This window comes from Thunnus maccoyii, chromosome 6, assembly GCF_910596095.1.
Source record: "Thunnus maccoyii chromosome 6, fThuMac1.1, whole genome shotgun sequence".
Taxonomy (NCBI): Eukaryota; Metazoa; Chordata; class Actinopteri; order Scombriformes; family Scombridae; genus Thunnus; species Thunnus maccoyii.
In genome coordinates this window covers 32909053-32930036 of record NC_056538.1, presented here as the reverse complement: position 1 = coordinate 32930036, position 20984 = coordinate 32909053, and the positions used below count along the sequence as shown (strand labels likewise).

The following is a 20984-nucleotide window of genomic DNA, read 5'->3' as shown; positions in this document are numbered from 1 at the left end:
ACAGACTTTTCTACACAAAGTTTTATAAAGTAGTTTTTTAAAAGATTTTGGAAATCAGCTTCATGTAAAACTTCAGCAGGAGTTTCATTTAATGCTGATGTCTTGTCTTTTTCTAATATATAATAACAACAACACTGTCTTATCTTGTCTCCTCTGCTGCAGTGTTGTAATCTGCTGTTAGTCGAGACTCTGAAGGATCCGCTGTGTTTCAGAGTGTCCGACCAGACGATTCCCAAACAGCAGCACATCGTCCAGGTGAGAGCTGACATGAAGTTCTAAACATTTCAATCCGGGTCCAAATCCAATCTGTCCGAGCTCACATGTAAGACTCAGGGATCATGTTGGAGTCATCAGGTTCAGTTTGTCTTCACACTGGCTCCCAGCATGTTTTAGAACTGATTGGACTGGTAGGAAGATAGAAGACAGAGAGCAGCAGTTTCATGTCAGGTTTGACCACAGAGGTAATAATAACAATAATAATAATAATAATATCCTTATATATGTAGCACTTTTTACAAAGTGCTGAACACTGTCTGCACATTTATAAACACAAAACACAGCAAAAGCACATATGAATAATCAATGCATTTTTAAATTAGTGTTAAAACAAAATACAACGATGCCCACTAGAGATGTGCAGAGATCCCAGTGTTTGTATCTGTTGAGGCAGCAAAATTATTTGTATCTGTATTTGTATTCGAATAAAAGTAGAAAGAGGCTTAAAAATCCTGTGTTTGTTTTTATGACACTTTTAATTTTAGAAAATTAAAGTGTTACAATCAGTGTTCATGAGTAAACTACGTTATGAAGGAGGTCCTCACATCGGGTCTCGAACTGGAGTCTCCCAGATCATAGACGACTACTGAGATAAAACTTTACTCATCACCTCATGCAGACAGACCTCTACCTGTTTATACATCCATAACACAGAGACAGCACAGTGTGTAACATGTAGGGAAGAACTTCAAAGGTGATTCTTGCTTTGCACTTTTCATTCATTGCTTATTTTTTTACAACCTAACTTTGTGGAAAGGAGGAGGGGAACAACAGGTTATGGAGAGTCTCTTGGGAGAACTTTGCTTGTGTCAGTAGCTCAGCTTTATCTCTGGGGAACACCCCCAACAAATAACTTTTCAAAATATTTGTATGAAACAAATATTCCTATAAAACCCACTATTTGTGATTTGCCGAATAATGTATTTGTATGCAGGCGCACCCTTAATGCCCACAGGAATGAGGTAAAGGACAAGAAAAGGAGATCAAAGGGAAAATTAAAACCATAAGCGCCAAACAAGAAAAGATCACATAAAAGCACATCTATAAAAGTCTATTTTTAGAAGGCACAAGTACTTCAGGTACATTAGATGAACCCATATTCACCCGCCAACACCAGTAGTTAATATTTCTTCTTCCTGATTATCATCATGGCCTTAGGTGACATTCTCTGTCAGTGGTAGAAATGATCGAAACAAATGAGCAACTTATGAAATTATCACAAAAAAAAAAAAAGCCAAACTCAGCTGCCAGGAAGCAACACAGCTGTGATCACATCAGCTCTGTTATTACAGCGGCTCCCAGAATGTTTTAGAATTGATTTTAGGATCTGACCGATCTCTTCATGGCCTCTCTCCGTAGTTTATTTCTGACCTCTTAGTATCATACGAGCCTGTATGTAGTTTGAGATCTTCGTGCAGAGGTCTTTATCTGTTCCAGAGGCTGAGAACTAGAGGGGGCAGAGTCTTTACAGGAAACCAGATTGACTGAGTCAGTGACATCTTTTAAATCTTTTCCTAAAACATAATGACACTGGAGAATCTTTTCTGATTTTACTTCATATTTTTATTTCTCCTTTAATTTCTTCTTTTATGTGGATGAATGTTTGTAGCGTCGGTTTTGAAAAGATTATTATTATACAGTGAAAGAAGTTAAACATCTGCAGGCTTACAGCACAGAAACATTAACAAATGATTAATATCTCTACATGATAAAGTAATATATACAGTAAGGTATTGGTGACAGTATCCAACGTGTCATAATGTGACTTTTTGCAGACAAAGAACCAGGAGGAGAAGAGGCTGTGGGTGCACTACCTCAAGAGACTGATCGTAGAAAACCATCCTGCTTCACTTCCACAGAAGGTAAAGACGGAGGGAAGAGAGACATCAGGCTGTAAATTCAAGTTTTACTAAAAGAGTTTGGCTGTTTATATCACTATAATTATTATACTGATGTTAGAGTAGTATCCCTGAAGTACAGGAAGTAATAGAAGAAGTAGAAGTTGTGTGGTTGCAGTAGCATCAGTAGTAGATGTGAAATATTGGTGCAGAAGCTCTGTAGTTTTCTGTTGGTCTCTGCTGCCACCTGCTGGTCATTTAAGGTTTTACTGCACTTTAAAGGCTGCCACTAAATCCATCACAGGGAAAACCTGTAGTAATAAATGCTGCTGAGTTTTAACAGCACTGTTCTTCTTATCATTATTATCTTTAGTTCACCTCATTAAAACACATCCATGTTTGTCTTAAATCAACAGTCAGGAGCCCAAATAATCAGTGAGACATGTTCTTTACTGCTGTAATCATTCCTCCTGTTCATACTGACCATTAGAAGATCCCTTCATAATGCACTTACGTCCTCCTTCTGTGTATTTGAAAGTTTATCGGAAGCTAATATGAAGCTTCAGCGTCCAAATGAGTCAAATCAAGTAGATATCTTTCAACGTTACAGTCTTTTTAGTGCCAAAGTTCCTCTTTTTGTTACTATACTTCCACCTGCAGCTCAACAGGGAAACACTGTCCGAGGAAACACAAAGAGGGAATTTGATGCTTAAAAGACTGTAAATTTGTCAGATATCCACTTGATATGACTAACTCAGACTGCTGAAGCTGAATATAAACTTCACAGAGACTTTTAAATGACTGTGTGGACACACTGTGGATTTTGGCCTCCATCACTTATACTGAAAGCACATTTGAAGGATCTTTTAATATCCAGTATGAACAGGAGGAATGATTACAGCGAGAAAAACATGTTTCACTGTTCATTTGGGCTCCTGACTGCTGTTTTGAGACAGACAACGGAATATTGTGAAACCTGTCCCGTATGTGTGATCGATGTTGGCGTCATCGGGAGGAAACATTCATCCTCTAACTTGTATTAAAGTTGTACTGACGTAAGAATATTTTCTGTCTCGATGATTCTTTCCAGGCGAGGCAGGTCCTGGGAGACAACTTCTGTCAGTGTGAGTTTACACACACACACACACACACACACACACACACACACACACACACACACACACACACACACTCACACACACTGCATGTCATTGTGTTAAAGATTCTGTTGCAAAGATGAAATAACTTCAAAAAGTCATCTTTACTTTTTATTGCAAAAACGGCTCAACAACAAACAGTAAAATACAGATTTCTAACTTAAAGAGTCTTTAAGGCTTTATGTTTGTTTTATTGTTGCATCTCGTCTATAAAAACTTTATGAATAGGAAACTCTGATCCCTCATTTCATATATTTTTATGTATCGTTTCTTATGTTTTCAGCCTGTATTCCTTTGCTTGTTTTGTGTCTGACGTGTTTTGTACTGTTTGTCATTTGTTGGAATTCTGAAAAGCTTTTTTTTTATTTCTAATTGTTGTGTTTTTGTTGTTCCTCTTTGTTAGAAACATATGTTACTTACAACATGTCCGAGGTTACTGTAAGGGGATGTCACATAATAATAATAATAATGATAATAATGATAATAAAGAAAGCTGAATAAAATAATAAGTAGATAGAAAAGTAAGGCATTAAGCAGACTGTGGACATTTCTTATTGTAAGTCTGAGAAGCTGTTTTCAGCAGAAGCGGATGAGGTGACATCACTTCCTGTTTTTCAGCCCCTCAGTTCGACCAGGACAACCTGAAGAAGTCGTCTGCATCGCCGCGAGTGGACGACGTCCACGGCTATCACCGCGGCAGGCGTCAGTCAGGTCAGGGTTAGTCGTCTCTTTCTTTGTGCTGCAGATCCATCAATAAATACAATCAATAAAGACCGTTTTCATGGTGATTTCACACCTAAAGATCAGTTTACGCATCAGTTAGTGTTACTCAGGCTGTGAACACAGTTGTTTGATGTTGTTTGGTTATTTGTATGATTTAATTCCCTGGAACTTTGTCTCTGTTTTTTGTTCTTATACTTATTTATATGTTATTGTGTTTTGAATTTGATTGTTTTCAATAAAGTTAAATTAAGAAAGAATGAAAAAAAAAAGAAACGGAAATCCAAAAACAACACACAAAAAAAACATGGTGCTGGACTCTTATAAGAGAAAGCCTGCATTACCAAGTGGAGGTTTGGAGTTTGAGGGCTTTACTAATAAGAATATTGAGTTGCATTGTGGGAAATGTAGGCTCTGGTGTTTTTGAAGTGTTTTGGACTAAAAGTCCAGATATCTTGGCTTCTGCTGCTTTGGTTTTTATGATATTTTTTAAATAAATAATAATAATATAATATGTATAATGACAAAATATAAAAATAATATAAATTTAGAAGATTTTGTAGTTCTGATTATTTAGATTTGATGTTTGATTACTCTTTAACTTTTAAATCTCAGATGTCAGAGCATCTATGAACACAACCTTAATTTAAGGTTTAATATGATTTGTAGTTTATGGTGTAAAACCACTAGTGTGGTTCTCTTCTATAAGTGGTTCAACAAATAAACCAGAGTTGAGTTACTTGTGTACAGGATTCTTTGAATTTGAAAGAAGCTGAATGCATCGAATAATAAATGACTGAAGGTCTCCGCTCTGTTTGTCCCTCCAGAGCCTCCAGAGCTGCTGATGTACACACCTGAGAAGTCCAGGAGGGGTCTGCCGCTGCTGCTGGAGGGAAACCTGCCGTACAGACGCACCAGGAGACAGTCAGGTAGACACAGAGACACCAGGAGACAGTCAGGTAGACACAGAGACACCAGGAGACAGTCATGTAGACACAGACGCACCAGGAGACAGTCAGGTAGACACAAAGACACCAGGAGACAGTCATGTAGACACAGACGCACGAGGAGACAGTCAGGTAGACACAAAGACACCAGGAGACAGTCATGTAGACACAGAGACACCAGGAGACAGTCAGGGAGACAGAGAGACACCAGGAGACAGTCATGTAGACACAGAGACACCAGGAGACAGTCAGGGAGACAGAGAGACACCAGGAGACAGTCAGGTAGACAGAGAGACACCAGGAGACAGTCAGGTAGACACAGAGACATCAGGAGACAGTCGGGTAGACACAAAGACACCAGGAGACAGTCAGGGAGACACAGAGACACCAGGAGACAGTCAGGTAGACAGAGAGACACCAGGAGACAGTCATGTAGACACAGATGCACCAGGAGACAGTCATGTAGACACAGAGACACCCAGGAGACAGTCAGGTAGACAGAGAGACACCAGGAGACAGTCAGGTAGACACAAAGACACCAGGAGACAGTCAGGTAGACAGAGAGACACCAGGAGACAGTCAGGTAGACACAGAGACACCAGGAGACAGTCAGGGAGACAGAGAGACACCAGGAGACAGTCAGGTAGACACAGAGACACCAGGAGACAGTCAGGGAGACAGAGACACACCAGGAGACAGTCAGGTAGACACAGAGACACCAGGAGACAGTCATGTAGACACAGAGACACCCAGGAGACAGTCAGGGAGACAGAGAGACACCAGGAGACAGTCAGGTAGACACAGATGCACCAGGAGACAGTCAGGGAGACACAGACACACCAGGAGACAGTCAGGTAGACACAGACGCACGAGGAGACAGTCAGGGAGACACAGATGCACCAGGAGACAGTCAGGGAGACACAGATGCACCAGGAGACAGTCAGGGAGACAGAGAGACACCAGGAGACAGTCAGGTAGACACAGAGACACCCAGGAGACAGTCATGTAGACACAGAGACACCCAGGAGACAGTCAGGGAGACAGAGAGACACCAGGAGACAGTCAGGTAGACACAGATGCACCAGGAGACAGTCAGGGAGACACAGACACACCAGGAGACAGTCAGGTAGACACAGACGCACGAGGAGACAGTCAGGGAGACACAGACACACCAGGAGACAGTCAGGTAGACAGAGAGACACCAGGAGACAGTCAGGTAGACACAAAGACACCAGGAGACAGTCATGTAGACACAAAGACACCAGGAGACAGTCAGGTAGACACAGATGCACCAGGAGACAGTCAGGTAGACACAAAGACACCAGGAGACAGTCATGTAGACACAGAGACACCAGGAGACAGTCAGGTAGACACAAAGACACCAGGGGACAGTCAGGTAGACATAGAGACACCAGGAGACAGTCAGGTAGACACAGAGACACCAGGAGACAGTCAGGTAGACAGAGAGGCACCAGGAGACAGTCAGGTAGACACAGAGACACCAGGAGACAGTCAGGTAGACAGAGAGACACCAGGAGACAGTCAGGTAGACAGAGAGGCACCAGGAGACAGTCAGGTAGACACAGAGACACCAGGAGACAGTCAGGTAGACACAGAGACATCAGGAGACAGTCAGGGAGACACAGAGACACCAGGAGACAGTCATGTAGACACAGAGACACCCAGGAGACAGTCAGGGAGACACAGAGACACCAGGAGACAGTCAGGTAGACACAGAGACATCAGGAGACAGTCGGGTAGACACAAAGACACCAGGAGACAGTCAGGGAGACACAGAGACACCAGGAGACAGTCAGGGAGACACAGACAGAGGCACCGCCGGCAGCTTTTCATCTATCTCTGAGGTCCTGTTTACACCTGGTATTAACATGGGTCTTGGGTGATCCGATCACAAGTGGACAGCTTGAAGTACGTCTGTTTACACTTGGCATTAACATCCGTTTCCACATGCGTCCTGAGTGACCTCTTGTGATCGGATCACCCGAGACGGATGTTAATACCTGGTGTAAACAGGGCCTGAGCCAAAAACGCTTCTGCCAGAGATTGTAGGTGTAACACCTACAGACAGAGCAGTTTCCTCACTACAGCTAAACCTGTCAACACCGGGTTTGAGAAGGACAAAAACTGCTCGCAAATCAAAATATTATAGACATATGCACCTCAGGACAGCAGGGAGACGTGTGCTCTTACTCTGTGAATATTCATCAAAGCACTGAGCCAAGTGTCTGTTTCTCTTCCAGCTCCAGCTAAAGACATCGAAGCAGCTTTTCATCCCAACGGTGAGCAAGTTTCTTATATTTACACCAATTTGGCAGCTTTCATAAAAAAAACTAATCGACCCATCGACCAGCAGCTGTTCACTATCACTCATTTTAGGCATTTGTTCCTTCCAACTAAAAATAATGGAAGAGTTTTCTTTCCACTTGTTAAGTGGAGCTGAAATCTTACTCTAAATTCGTGTTTGTATTCTTGGGAACACAAATGAGCTCAAAGTTACTGGAAATCTGCCTCTGAGATGATATTGACTGATATTGACCACTGAAGATCAAATTTGTTTGGATGAGTGAGCCCCATTGTTCTTGAAGAATGTATTGGTATTTACTTAACGCGTTGGTATTGAAAGCATCTGATTTCTCTCAGATGTGTCTGGACTTGTTTTGTTGTTGATGTTACTGGCGTGACTGGTATGACTGCAGGTTTCTGTTTTAGTGCAGCCCCGCATAGCAGGCCTGCAGCCCCACTCATTCAAAATATCTGAGACAGAACTGCTGCTGATAAGTTCCTGGCAACCAACAACAACATCTTAAAAACATGTCTGTCTCTCTTTCCATCACATTCCTTCTTCTCTTCTGCACCGCCCGGGGAATCCTTCCAGCTTTGACGGTAAGACAGTGTCTCACTCGTTTATGTGTGTTTTCTTTATGCATGTGCTGTTTTTTTTTTGCTGCGTCACATGACTGATGGACTTGGTCCACGTAACATGTAAACATAGAGAACTTAATTTCATTTAAACTGAGCACTGCTACATTCTTCCTTCTCCACTCTTCTTCTTTGATATTAATACTACTGTTGGTTTGTAAAGCACTCAATGGTTTAAAATATCGTGGTGATAATGTCGTGGTGTGTTTTTGCAGCAGGCGGGCAGCGAGGGTGAGCTGTGCCAAGCGGACAGTCTGGGCTCAGCGGGCAGCAGCAGCACGCTCGCATCCTCCGTCATCGAGGTGGAGGCCGAGCGGAGCGAATCACGGCTGACGTCGCAGTTGCAACCAAACCAGGAAGAAGAGGTACTTTACTGTGACGAGGCTGAGATTAGACGGATTAGATTAGATTAGAATAGATGAAACAAAATGTGACGTGATCTGTTTAGATCAGATTACATTATTTTAAATTTCGTTAGATTACATTAGACATGATGTGACCTGACCTGACGTGATGGTACTAATCTAACAGCAGTTCAGGGTAGGTCAAATCTAATCTAATCTAATCTAATCTAATCTAATCCAATCTAATGTCATATGTAATCTAATCCAGTCTAATATAATCTGATGTCACATAACATCACGTCTAATCTAAACTAATCTGATCTAATCTAACGTCACATCACGTCAATCAGTTTACGTTACTTTAGTTTACTTTAGTTTAGACCAGACCTGAGATTGAAATTGACTGGATTAGATTAGATTAGACATTACAGTGGATTAGATTGATTAGATTGATACTTTGGTATCAGCATCCAATAAGGCAAATCAGACTTAAATAAAGTGAAATTGTGAAAATTAATATCTTGAACTTAGTTGATTTAACCAACTTGGACTTGACACCTGCTTGTGTAAAACCAATAGTGTTCTATTCTATTAAAATCTATTATTTTTTATTTTCCTCTGTTCCAATGAGGAGGAAGAGGAGGAGGAGGAGTTGACCTCCCTCGGCCCTCCTCCCACCCTGTCCATCACAGAAGAGATCCTGGAGTTCATCAACCAGAGCAGAGCCAGAGAAGGACTCACCGCCATTCATACTGACTCTACGGTTAGAATGCACTCTACTGGACTTCATATGTGACATAAAAGACTCTACTCTACTCAAAAAGGACTCAATTTACCACCTGATACACATAACCTGCACATAAATCATCTTTAATCTAGTGTAGTCTCCTAAAGAGCAGTTCATCAGGCAGTTGAGAGCCAGAAAAAACACAAATAAGACTGAACTTACAGACAATTTTGCTGTATTTTTAGAGCCTTGCTAGTTCATTGCATGAGTGAGTTCAATAAATTTGAGTTTGTAATCTGGGGAGCATTAATGAGCTCAGAAAAGCATATAGAAATCTGCCTCATATATGTTGATATTTCTTGTTTGTAAATGCCTGCAGTTGGCACTAGTGGAAAGGTCAGGGGGGGGAACCAAAATCACGTTTCATGGAGTCTGGGCAGTAGACCACAGTAGTCCTTCAAATAAGAGTTCCATTTATTCTATTCATTCTGCAACTCTTTGTTCTGGAGCATCCTTTAAGTCATGTCACACTTTTCATGACTCCAAGATGCATCTTCATAGATATATGAAGCACCAGATAAAATAGTTAATTGTGGAGTGAATCTTTTTTTTTAAATGTTTTCTTACTTTTCTTTTAAGGAGCAGCACGAGGATACCCAGCCTCCATCTAACCAGACCAACTTCACCTGCCCACTGCCCCCAGTCGCCTGTCCCTCCAGCCCAGAACAAAGAACCACAGTGCAACAGGAGCAGGATAAAGTAGAGACAGAGGTCATCAGCACCCTCCGAAGCCAGACTGGTGGCTCTGAGGAGGAACATGGACTTGAAAATGAGACAACTACAGATGAAGTCCATGAAATTCTAGATGCAACAAGTCAAGTGGAAAAGGGAGTTGGGGCAGATGGAGAGACACAAAAAGTAGAGGTGGAAAGGAAGAAACAAGTGAAGAAAGCAAAGGATGAAGGAGAGGGAGAGAGCACCCACCCCACTCCAACACCTCTCTCTTCCCCTATTCCTACATCAGACCTTCAGTCCTCCATCTCGGCAGAGGAGGAGAGAGAGGCAAGTTGTCACTTAGTCAGTGAGGAGACAAACACAGAGGCCACCACTTACTCCCCAAATCCAGATCACCGTCATCATCCCATCCAGAGCCGCCAGCAACCCAAAAGAGGCTCCCACCTCACCAAGCGTGACAAGAATATCATCGAAAAAATCAGGAGTTACTACAAGGCAGCAGCTGAGGCTGAGGAGGACGAAGAGGATGCAGAGGAAGATGGACAGGAAGGAGTGACATCAAGAAGGAGAAACAGTTTCTCACAAATCCCCTCTGGCTTGGTGAAGGAGTCTGTGTCACGCTTTGATATAAGTGGACACCAGGGGGAGCCAGAGAATGGGAAACAAAAGTGTGAAACAACTGAAATAACTGATGGAGAGGTTGATCAAGAGGTAGTTTCCCCCACTGGTTCCGCCTCTTCCCAACCTCCACTATCAGCAGATGCAGAGAAAGATGGGCAGGCAGATAAACCAATCAGCTCCCTGGATTTTGAGGCAGAGGGAGAAAGTGGACCAGACAAGTCATCAACATCCTCTCTGATGCAGGACAACGCTAACCAAATGGGACTGAATTTACAGTCAAACCCAATCAAGCCTGTTGGGGAAGAGACTGGGATTCAGGACACAAATGGGAAAGGCTGCAAAGAACGATCGAAAGAAGGAGTGGAGGATGTACAGGAGGTGAAAACAAGTGTTGTGACTACTGGGGAGAAAGGTGGAAATTCACTGCAGGGAGATGGACTATGTATCACCAAACAGAGTAAGTGCAGAGATGAAACAACAACAAATGCTTTAGAGCAAGCTGTTATGAACAGGCATGGATCTAACCAAGCAGCCCCAGCAGAACCAAAGACAAGCAGCAAAGAACCCTCCTCACCTCTGCCAAATACAGAGCGATGTGACAAAACTGAGACCAAAACTCAGTCCGATTGGACAAAAAGCAAACAAAGAGACCTTGTCAAGACCAGTGGGAACCTTGATGATCTTCCCAGTCAGATAAAAGTAGGCCGATGGTCCCGCCACTCCAAGATTGTCACTGCCAACCGGGCCTTGTTTGAGGGCATGGGATCAGATGTAGCAGGTATAGGGTTCTTTGAGGCCAGCCCTGTGGTGGACCCCGCGCTGATGGAGAACTCAGAGCGTATTCTGAGCAAGGTCCAAACATTGGCCCGGATGTATAGTGCCAAAGCCAGCACCATGAAGGTCCCACTGCATCAGAAACGGATCAGCTCTGTAAGGAACCAGTCCTGGGGCTCAGCTAGACTGTCTGGACTTTCAGCACAGACTAAAAGCCAGACACAGGTTGAATCTCAGGCCCAAACTAAACACCGACAGCAAACACAAAAGGAAACCAACAGACAGCCGAAATACGACATCCAAAGTCATGCATATGCAAACTCATGTCATGGTCCAACTCATGCTGAGGCAAAACACCAATCAGATACCCGAACAGAGACCAAGTATGGAACCCAAACTCACTCCGAGACCAAAGTTCAGAGTCAAACCAGGCAGCAGTTACAGACCCAAACCAAAAGCCAGATGTGGAGTCATTACCAAAGCCAAACCCAGACCAAGGCTTACAGACAGTACCAGACCCAAACCATGAACCAGGAGGACCACAGGATTCAGGAGGAGAGGACTAACACAGCAGAGAGCCTGATGAATGGTAGGTTGGCCTTTCTAAAACTTTTTCTAAGATTCATTGACTTGGGGTTTCCTGGAGATTTAGTTAGACCAAAACCAAAGTGCTGAACCAACAGACTGATCCACATTGTTGCTACTCAGCTCACAATTTTAAATGATATAGACCAATATCTCTGTTTGTGTCATTATGATCAGTTATAATCCATTACTGAGGTATTTGTTCACGGTTTTCTTCTAGATTTTCAGGAGACAGCAATGGTCCCCAGTGATCCTCTGCTGTTTGGTCATGTGTTAGTCAAAGAGCAGCTGACCCCAGCCTGTCACCACCAGACAAATGGACTCGCCCTCTCCAGGCCCAGGGACTTTGTCTCTGCCTTAACCAAAGAAAGAGACTCCAGCGTGGACTGTAGATCAGGTGACAACTCCCAGACTTTCACCACGCCTGAGGAAAATGCGTCCACTTCACTCAGATGTCGGTCATCCAGTCCAGCCCAGGACAAACGTTACAATATCTCCACAGACACATCCTTGACTTCTACAGCATCTAGGAATCACCTCAGTGCGCAACCTGAAGATCAGAGCTCCAGCCTGGGCTGCTCTGCCAGTGATAACCCCCTGATGTCCACCACGACCTTGGATCGTAGCGTCACAGAGTTCAGGGACTACTGCGAAGTCCTGAATCATGCAGATACTAAAGAGACAGAAAAAAGAGAGGGGTGAGTGGATAATATTTACAGAAATATTAGTAATTAATGGCCCCTTCTAAAGGGGCCATTAATTACTCTATGACTTCTTGACATCTGTTGACAACTGTAAACAATGCAACAACAACAGGACTGGGAATGCGTCATGCACTACACAACCCATTAAAGTGGTCTGTGATTAACATGAAATACAAATATAACGGTAAATATTTATACTAGTAAACTCAAACAACCTAAAAACAAATTCAAATTCACTCAAACAAATTCTGTCCTATTTACATTTATGAAACGAAATGTCATTGTCTGTATATCTTTTTTCACCCCTTACAATGCAAGTCTTAATGTAGATTTTTAAAAATACAGTTTCATTAGAAAGATATAAAGGTTTAAAAAGAGGTATGCTTGGTAGCGATAGTGTGCTCAGTTGATATGTCTCTCAGGAAATAGCACACAGCAGTGGTCTTTGCCAATATTTTATCCTACCTCAGCTCTGCCAAGTTGTTAAAATTGACCCTCAAGACTTTTGACCCTCAAGTACGTGAGAAATATTTCAACAAGTCATTCAATCCATCATACAGTCAGGAAATACTGATGTGTTGATGTCTTTTGGTGCAAAAATATAAAGAAAACAGGATTTAGCAGGTTTCCCATTCTCAGTTTGTATGGAACAAGAATTTAGTGGCTAGAGGAACTGCTGTTTAAGATACTGTCATAGAGACATTACATACAGTCATCATCTATTATTTTCCTTAATGTACATTACCATTTTGTGTTGACTGCCAGAGAGATTCTTACTTGTTGCATCTCTGACTCTTGACTCATATCCTGACTGTATGATTCTCCTTCTCATTGTCTGCAGGTCAGAGATGAGTGGTGGACTTCGTGTTTACTCAATCAGAGAGGACTCATCATCTGTCATTGCCCACGTGGCAAGCTCGGAGCCAACTCTCTCTGCTCATAGCATACCACAGTCAAACATTTCCAAAGATGGGGATGAGCTGAACAAACATAAGCAGGATATGCCAGCGGTACATTATGTACAAGACAAAAATTATACACAACATAATGAAAGTGGGAGTGTTCATGCAGGGCCTGAATCCCTAGTGTGCACAGGACCCAGGGGTGGAGAGGGAACTCCAGGAGAACTGGTACTGATGGTAGCATCTACACAGAACCAGGGGCCAAACCCAGGACTGACTGGAGAGGATGCCCAGAGAGAAGCTCTTCAACAGGGGGATGGAAGCCTCACCTCCCTGGGTACCTCTGAAGGCCCAGAGAAAGATGAGCCCCCGAGTGAGCAGATGATGTTAAATGAAACCAAGCATGATTTGAACGATTCTTCTTCACAAACCAGGATGTTTCCACAAGGTTCAACAGTGGTCTTTTCAGATGAGCCACCTAACTACGGATCCTCAGGCAAACTGGTTGTTCCGTCAGCCCCAAATCAGCCTTTGCACATGATCTTTGACCCCTCAAAGGGTTCTAGTCATATAGTCACAGAAACCCCCGATGGTCACAAAGCAAGAGAAGGGGCAGCACCACGTCCGTGGTCATCGGTTCAAAGTCCAGAATCAAATCCTGCTGAACCACGCTCTCCGTTGGCACAGTCCATAGACTGTCTACCAACATTCACCAGCCAGAGGCCACCAGACATACCCACTACAACAGGCAAACGGGCTCCTTTTAACACCTGGAATATCAATAACACCACGCCATATGACTGCAGGTATGTCTTAAGTACATTAAACCATGTTTGTGAAAATAAAAAATGGTTTACTTTCACTATCCACAGCAGCTTTTTAACAGAGAATATAACTTAAGACCTTGGCTAACCACAGTAAATGAAACACTTTAAAAGAATGTAGTCTCTAGATTTTACAGATGTTTGGTGAAGAATTACATGCAATTGGGAAAAAAACTATTATATTACTATATTTGGATAGTCCAAAGTTAAACGCAACTGTCAAGGTACAGAAAATAGATGCTGAACAGAACAGATTTTTTTTAATCATTACAGCTGAGTGGTCCAAATCTTTGCGCTCTGTAGAAGATTTAATTAACATTTGCCCCCTTCATGTGCTTGGTAATTTTTCTTTTGATAAAGCAAAATACAAAATGTTAAATATAGAAACCAATGACTCTTTAATCAGACTTTGATTTATTTCACTGGCTTTAAGCATAAGCATTAACAGATGTTTTAAAACCCTAATGTATGCTAAAGTGTTTAGAACTTAGCTCCTCAAGAGTCCTTGGGGCTCTTCTGACCATTTTCTTGATGCCAAATAGCAACAACGCAGTACAGAATGTCTCCACGGGTTGTTATTGATAGATCTGCTGACAAGCACATCACTGTCTTTTAATAACATTTGTTTCATGAACTCTTTGTACGTGTGTGGGATAAAGGAAGTTTAGACTGTTTTCCTTGCTAAAGAAAAATTAGCATGTATGAAACACAAACAACAGCACAAAAGCTGCGAGCAGCTATGGTTGCTACTCTTATTGTATTTGGCCCCTTCAATGGAGCTCCCAACAAAAACTTTTGAGTTCCAATTTGACATTCATATTTTGCACATTTCTGTCTTTTATTTCTTTTCCTAATGTTAGATTTTAGTTTTGCCTAGCAGTTAACTACTCAAAAAATTCACTGACGAGGCTTCTACATAAGTCAGATATATCTCAAAATGCAAACTCAAGAAATCAGAGAGGCATGTAAAGTTATCAATGAATACACCTTTCTTAATTAACAACAGTTATAAATTCACTACAGGCAAAAACTGTTAAGATCTTCTTTAATGGTCACAATTTATTACCCATTCCCTTTTCTACGGTGCCCCTGAGAGCTCAATGCAGTGCAACTTAACAAAACACATGCAAAACATAACAAAACTGAGAACACAACTAACCTATTTTTTCTGTATTTGAAGCATGTTTTATTATGCTACATTTGTGTTATCAGAATGGTGAAAGTGTTTTGTCTATTTGAGTATTTTTTCTTAAATTGCAGTGTGTCCAGGCCACTGTACTTTTACCTGCTGAGCCATTAGTTCAGCTTTAATAAAACATACCAAACAAACCTACTTTTTAATGTTAACAAAATTCTATTTTATGACTACTGAATATTAATTCCTCACTTATCTAAACTGTAAATGTCTGATACTTAGTAAATCTAAAGGTTAGAACAGCAATTTAACTGCAGATACATAAACATACATACCATTTGTTGCTCAAAATCCTACTTCTACTGACCACAGGAGGATAGTACGGTCACACCGTAATTTAAGATATTTATCTATAAATTAATAACTAAATCATTTTAAGTCACACAAACTTCAGGGTTAGACTACAATATTGTTTACCATCTCCAGATGAATAATTTCTGGCTTAAAGAATGATTACATTCTTAATTAGCATTGAATCAAACTTAGTTTAACAGAGAGAATATAATGAACTGTCTTAATCTCATCGACTCTGAAGAAGTGTAACGTTTTTACTTAATGTCCTTTTTAAAGAAGAGGTCCTTTGTTTTTTGTTTTTTAAATCCTCTTTTTGAATGAGTCCATGAAAGAATGTGTGAGTGCCTCTGGCGTGTCATAAATCCATGTCTCTTGACAGACTAAGATCTCTGTAGAGGTGGAGACCTCTGTTGTGATAACCTGTGATTTATCTGTGCTAACATATTGTATTGTTGAGCTGAAAGGCAAACTTTGCAAATCCTGGTGTTTTCTGCAAAGGTCTAAAACTCACCATTATTATCCTTTGGTGAGCTTCTGTCAGAGTTAAATTCAAGAGAAAGTAATTGATCTCCTGATATTTCTTATTTGAAAGGTTAGAGGTCAGTTTACCTTTAAAGGTTCCTGTAACACAAAGTCTTTTACACTCCAAAGAAAAGCTAACAAAGGGGACCAGTTTGGATCCCTACAGCAGATTATAGTAGAGATTAAGTGTAGAGAAGCATCAGCAGTTTTCATACTATACCCCATTTATGAAATGACAATTGAATTTAGTCTAAGTTAGGTCTTGCCTGAGCTGTATATAGGTAAACCAACAACCAAAACAAAACCAACATCACCAAATCTACAGCTCATTAGACACAGGCAGTCAAAAAATGAATAGCAAGCTCATAACTGTGTCCTTTTTAAAAAATCTGTGCTTCTTTGTCAGTTCCAGGGAAGCAGACCAGCAGGGCTCAGGATCCCCCACCAGCGCGCCCATCGCCAGCCCCCCCTCAGGCAGCCGCTCTTCTTTCCGACCGTCCTTGGAGACACCCGGCTTGGTGGAGAGATCTAACCAGGATGCAGACCCCACCACAGCCCCCTCAGCCTTCAGACCCAGCCTCAAACACAGCTCCCCTTCTCCTATCAGAGCTTTCTCCACCTCACCCTCCCTCCCACCTTCCTCCTCCTCCTCTGTTCGAGCGTCTCCTTGCCCCTCGCCGTTCAGGGTCGTTGCAGCACCTTCTCCCACCCCCTTATCTGCTGAAGGCTTCACCTCCCCGAACACTGTTCCCAGGGCTCTTCCCTGCTTCTCTCCTCCTCCCTCTTCTGGGAGGGGCTCCTCCATGAGAGCTCCTCCTGCCTCTTCTCCTACACCCTCCCCAGCGTTCGATTCCTCCTCCTCCTCTTCCTCTGGGAGGTCTTCATCCATGAAAGCAGGTCCTTCTTCCTCCCCTACACTGCCCTCTTCCCTCCGCTCTCCTCCATGTTCCTCCCCCACAGCATCTTCGTCTGCATTCAGCAGATCGTTAGCTGCCTCCTGTATCAGCCAGTCCATCAGTCAGAGTATGGCGAAAAAGAATGCTGCCCGACATCAAGCCCAACCCTCAAACACAGTGAACCAAAGCCCTTCCTCCACCCCTTCCTTACCGTCCTCTCATCTACGACGTCGCTCCCCTTCACCTAAACTCCCTCCTGGTCAGCAAGGCTCCAGCACACCTGCCTATGCCCAGTTAGGGTGCACTGTAGATGGGTACCAACATCCAAGGTGTCCACCATCCTTTCTCCGGTCCCCTTCTCCATCACCTGTGCAGTCGACTCCTCCCTCTCTTTCCCAACGCTCTCCTTCCCCATCTATGAGGCCTCCCCACGCTTCTTCCTCTTCCTCCTGTGCCTCATTCCTTCACTCCAAAACTGACTCATCACAAAACCCTAACAACAACAACAATAACAATGTTGGCTTATCTGGTTTCACCGCAGTGATCAGAAATGCAAGTAATGCCAGCATCTGCAGCATTAATGGTGCTGTCAGTAATGGGGGTTGGTCAGTCAGTCCACAGAAGGCGCCACTAGCTAATGGTAGTGCTAATGCTACTGTAGAACAACAAACCCATGATCCTCTCTGGTCGGGGTCACACAACCGTGTAGCTCGGCCTTTTTCTGCGTCTGAACCTAGCTCAAGAGTTCAGTCTCCATCTCCCTCCCCAAGCCCTGCCTCCTTTACTCGCCTCTGCTCCCCACCTCCTCAACATAATTACTCCTCTCCCATGGCAAACAAACCTCCCCACCCCAGGAGCACACGAGTAGGAGGCGTAAGTTCCCATAATCCACTTGGTCTCACTTTGGAGCTTCCAAGGGCCTCTTCAGCAAGTTCCTCATGTTCAAGCCCTCAGATCCTCTCCCCGCCTCCTATTGGCGTGTCAGTGAATGTTTGGACAAATAATGTTGCAGCACCCCAACCTAGAAACCCCCGATTCACCTCCTCCTCTCCCTCTCGCTCCTTTGCTTCCTCTTTAGGATCACCAACACTGGAGAATGCCTCCTTCCCCACTTCCTCTTCTTCTTCTGCCCCACTGCATAGTTCCAGAGCCTCCTCCCCATCTGCACCCTGGCCTCCAGTGGCCCAAACAATGTCACAAACCCTCCGTAGGTCTTTGTCCTCCAACCTCGCAGACAGAACCCCCAGCCCGGCCCGGAGCAACTCTAGTGGACTGCGCCGCTCCTGGGCAGAGGGCAGCCGTAGATCCCTTGGTTTTAGTGGTAGTGGTCGAGGGTCCTTTGACCAGCATGAGTCCGGTCCGACCAGTCCAAGAAGTGGATGGTCCTCGTATGGCAGCTCACCATCCTGCCTCAGCCCCCGAGCTGGACTTCAGTCCCCCAACTCCCTTAGTAGGCTTACTCCAGGGAAAGGCACCCTTGGTGGGCAGCATTTCACCAGCGTGCCCTGGCCAGATGTACGGGAGCTTTCGAGCAAATATAATGGAACTGATAGCCTCGATACAAGTGCTACTTCCACCATCATCGCCTCTTCTCCTTCTCCTCTCTCCCCGCTCTCGCATACCCTCCTCTCCTCTCCGGCTCCATCAGACAGCCAGGCAGAATGGGGAGACCCAGAACTGGAGGAGGGTAGCTGTCGCAGTCAGCTGATTTGCGCCTACGTTGCCCGGCCCTCCCGTGAACAAAACCTTGCCTCCTCCTGCCTGGTCCTGTCCTCCTCAGGCATCACCTCCCCTCCACCTGCCCCCTACCAGCAACCAAACTACCAAGTCAAACCCCAGCCTCAGGTCCAAATCACCTCCACAACGCCTCCTGTACCTTCAGTCCCCTCCCCTTTGCCCTCAAGCTCATCCCCCCTACCCTTTGCCCTCTCCTCTCCTACCAAACTGGGGAACCAGAAGACCAGTTACGCCACCACAGTCAACCTCCAGATTGCTGGAAGTGGCCGGATAACCTCCTTCAGCACAGCCCAAGTTAGCCTGACCCAAACCCTCCAGGGTGGAGCTGGAGCTGGAGGATCAGGACAGGCGCAAATGGCGAGGAGAGTAAGCATCAATGGACTTTCACACCTTCCTTCCCCTCTTCCTCAGAACTGTAACAGGCTTTGAAAGACAGACAGGATTCTTTCTTTTGTGGCCTGAGAAGGTGATGCAACGAAAAAAAAAGGCATTACTGTTTTTTTTTTAGAGAAAACATCCACACGTGAGTTGGCCCCTCACCACAGAGACACAAAGTATTCCAAGTTGAAAAGCTTTCTCAAATAGCAAAGCGATGGATACTTTGGCTTGGGAATAAGTTCACACCCCGAGGGACATAATGAGTGAAGACATTCCCCTGAGCGTGATGGGATACGTTTGGAGTCACATGTAATGCAGACTACACATTGAATCTTAGTACCTGAGCATTAAACATTAGACTTTTCAAGAATGGAAAATCCACCTGCACATGGCTCTTCATATTTTTCAATCTGGGCTAATGACTTTGAATAGATGCTAATGGAATTTCTTTAAAGATCCCAATTTTGTAAAAAAAAGTAAAGGAATACGTTGCCACCAATGGTGATGAATCACGCAGCTGTCCTCTTGCTTGATGAACACCCAAAACCCCTGAATGTCCTCAGCAGGATGTGACAGTTTAAAGACAGTTTAACCGGTCTGAAGTCTGTTCATTGGACAGTTTGCTGCTTCTGAACAGACTCTTTTTTTGTGGATGTGATGACTTCTTGGATGGACTTTTAGATAATAATAGACAGTTAAATCAGTAACTTTAATGAGCTGGAGTACATCCATTTCTGCTAATCCTGCAAACACAGATATGTTGAAGGTCCAACCAGTGCTGTATGCAATCACAGTTACTTAATGTATTATTATTATTGCTTCTATTTTTTTTTTTTCTATATTCTGTTGAACAAACATCAATTTCTGGTTTTCTGACGCCATGTGTTTAAAGTTAACTGTGGTTATTAATAATCTATCTTTTTAACCATTTTTATTCTTTTTATTTTATTGTTTATTTATGAAGTTAGTCTTATTCTCTTTGGCACTTAATATCCTTAACGTTATGTTGATATTTTGCACAGTGTCCTCAGCTCTTGGGTGTAAGTGTGTGTGTGTGTGTGTGTGTGTGTGTGTGTGTTTGAAATGACGTGTCTGGCAAGTTCTCCTTTAACTTCAGACCAAGCGGATATCTGTGTATTGTGATGTTTGTTCTCATATTGATGTACTCATTTGGGTCATTGACTTTGCACTCTGTCCTGTTGTCAGTATCCTTCAGAAACCTTGTATCTTGAGCTTCACTGGGTTTTCAGAAACAGCCTCATGACCTCAGCATCAAGCCGAATACTGATCATCAGGAGTCAAAACAGACTCAAGTGTTCAGGTTACACACTGGTGACATATTGATTAATTCACGTATGAAAAGATCAATCTGGCAATTTTCTATATTTTTCTGTGGCTCACTGATGTGTTTTTAATCGTTTTTGGACAACAACGGAGGTCTACAGCACAGAGGAATAAGATGTATCAGGCTCTGGATGCACACACAATACTTGTTGGATTAGTTCATTTCTGGTTTGGATCCAAACATGAGCTTTATTGGCAAGAATAAAAATATAGAAAGTCATCAGGCAAATCCTATTACAGTTGATGATTGATGTTTAAGGTTCACTGTGTTTGGCTTTTCATCATTTCCAACCAAAAAAAACAGATTTAATGTCCCCAACCATTTAAAAATTGTCTAACCTGTTGAAAGAAAACACCATTCACACAGTTTTCAGTTTCCACAAAAATCGAAAGAAAACACATTGCTAGTGAAAATAGTATTTGAGCAAAGGACTTTTATGAATATGAATGCAGTAAAACTGAACGTGTGGAGGTCAGATATGAAAATCATTGAATGAGTTGTTTGGTTTCTGCAGGACGCTGGT

At 43.1% G+C, this 20984-nt stretch overlaps 1 protein-coding gene and 1 long non-coding RNA gene across 8 annotated transcripts in view; one reads left to right on the top strand and one right to left on the bottom strand.

Annotated features, from left to right (window-relative positions):
• Positions 1-20560, top strand: part of plekhg2 (pleckstrin homology domain containing, family G (with RhoGef domain) member 2) — a 128907-nt gene extending 108347 nt beyond the window's left edge. For 4 of the 7 annotated variants that reach the window (XM_042413503.1, XM_042413504.1, XM_042413508.1 and 1 more), the window contains 13 exons: positions 163-255; positions 2052-2138; positions 3205-3238; positions 3890-3988; positions 4819-4920; positions 7200-7238; positions 7835-7842; positions 8094-8243; positions 8854-8985; positions 9589-11668; positions 11885-12362; positions 13210-14076; positions 16512-20560. In XM_042413503.1, the coding sequence (XP_042269437.1) occupies positions 163-255; positions 2052-2138; positions 3205-3238; positions 3890-3988; positions 4819-4920; positions 7200-7238; positions 7835-7842; positions 8094-8243; positions 8854-8985; positions 9589-11668; positions 11885-12362; positions 13210-14076; positions 16512-19167 (6825 nt within the window). In that variant the 3' untranslated portion in view covers positions 19168-20560. The remainder of the gene's footprint in view (positions 1-162; positions 256-2051; positions 2139-3204; positions 3239-3889; positions 3989-4818; positions 4921-7199; positions 7239-7834; positions 7843-8093; positions 8244-8853; positions 8986-9588; positions 11669-11884; positions 12363-13209; positions 14077-16511) is intronic. The other 3 variants (XM_042413507.1, XM_042413506.1, XM_042413505.1) reach the window with 3 other exon arrangements.
• Positions 3932-7237, bottom strand: LOC121898447. The gene is made up of 3 exons (XR_006096465.1): positions 7119-7237; positions 4846-4889; positions 3932-4010 (listed from the first exon to the last, which is right to left on the bottom strand). It is a non-coding gene; the product is annotated as an uncharacterized LOC121898447 (long non-coding RNA).
• Positions 20561-20984: the final 424 nt, after the last annotated feature.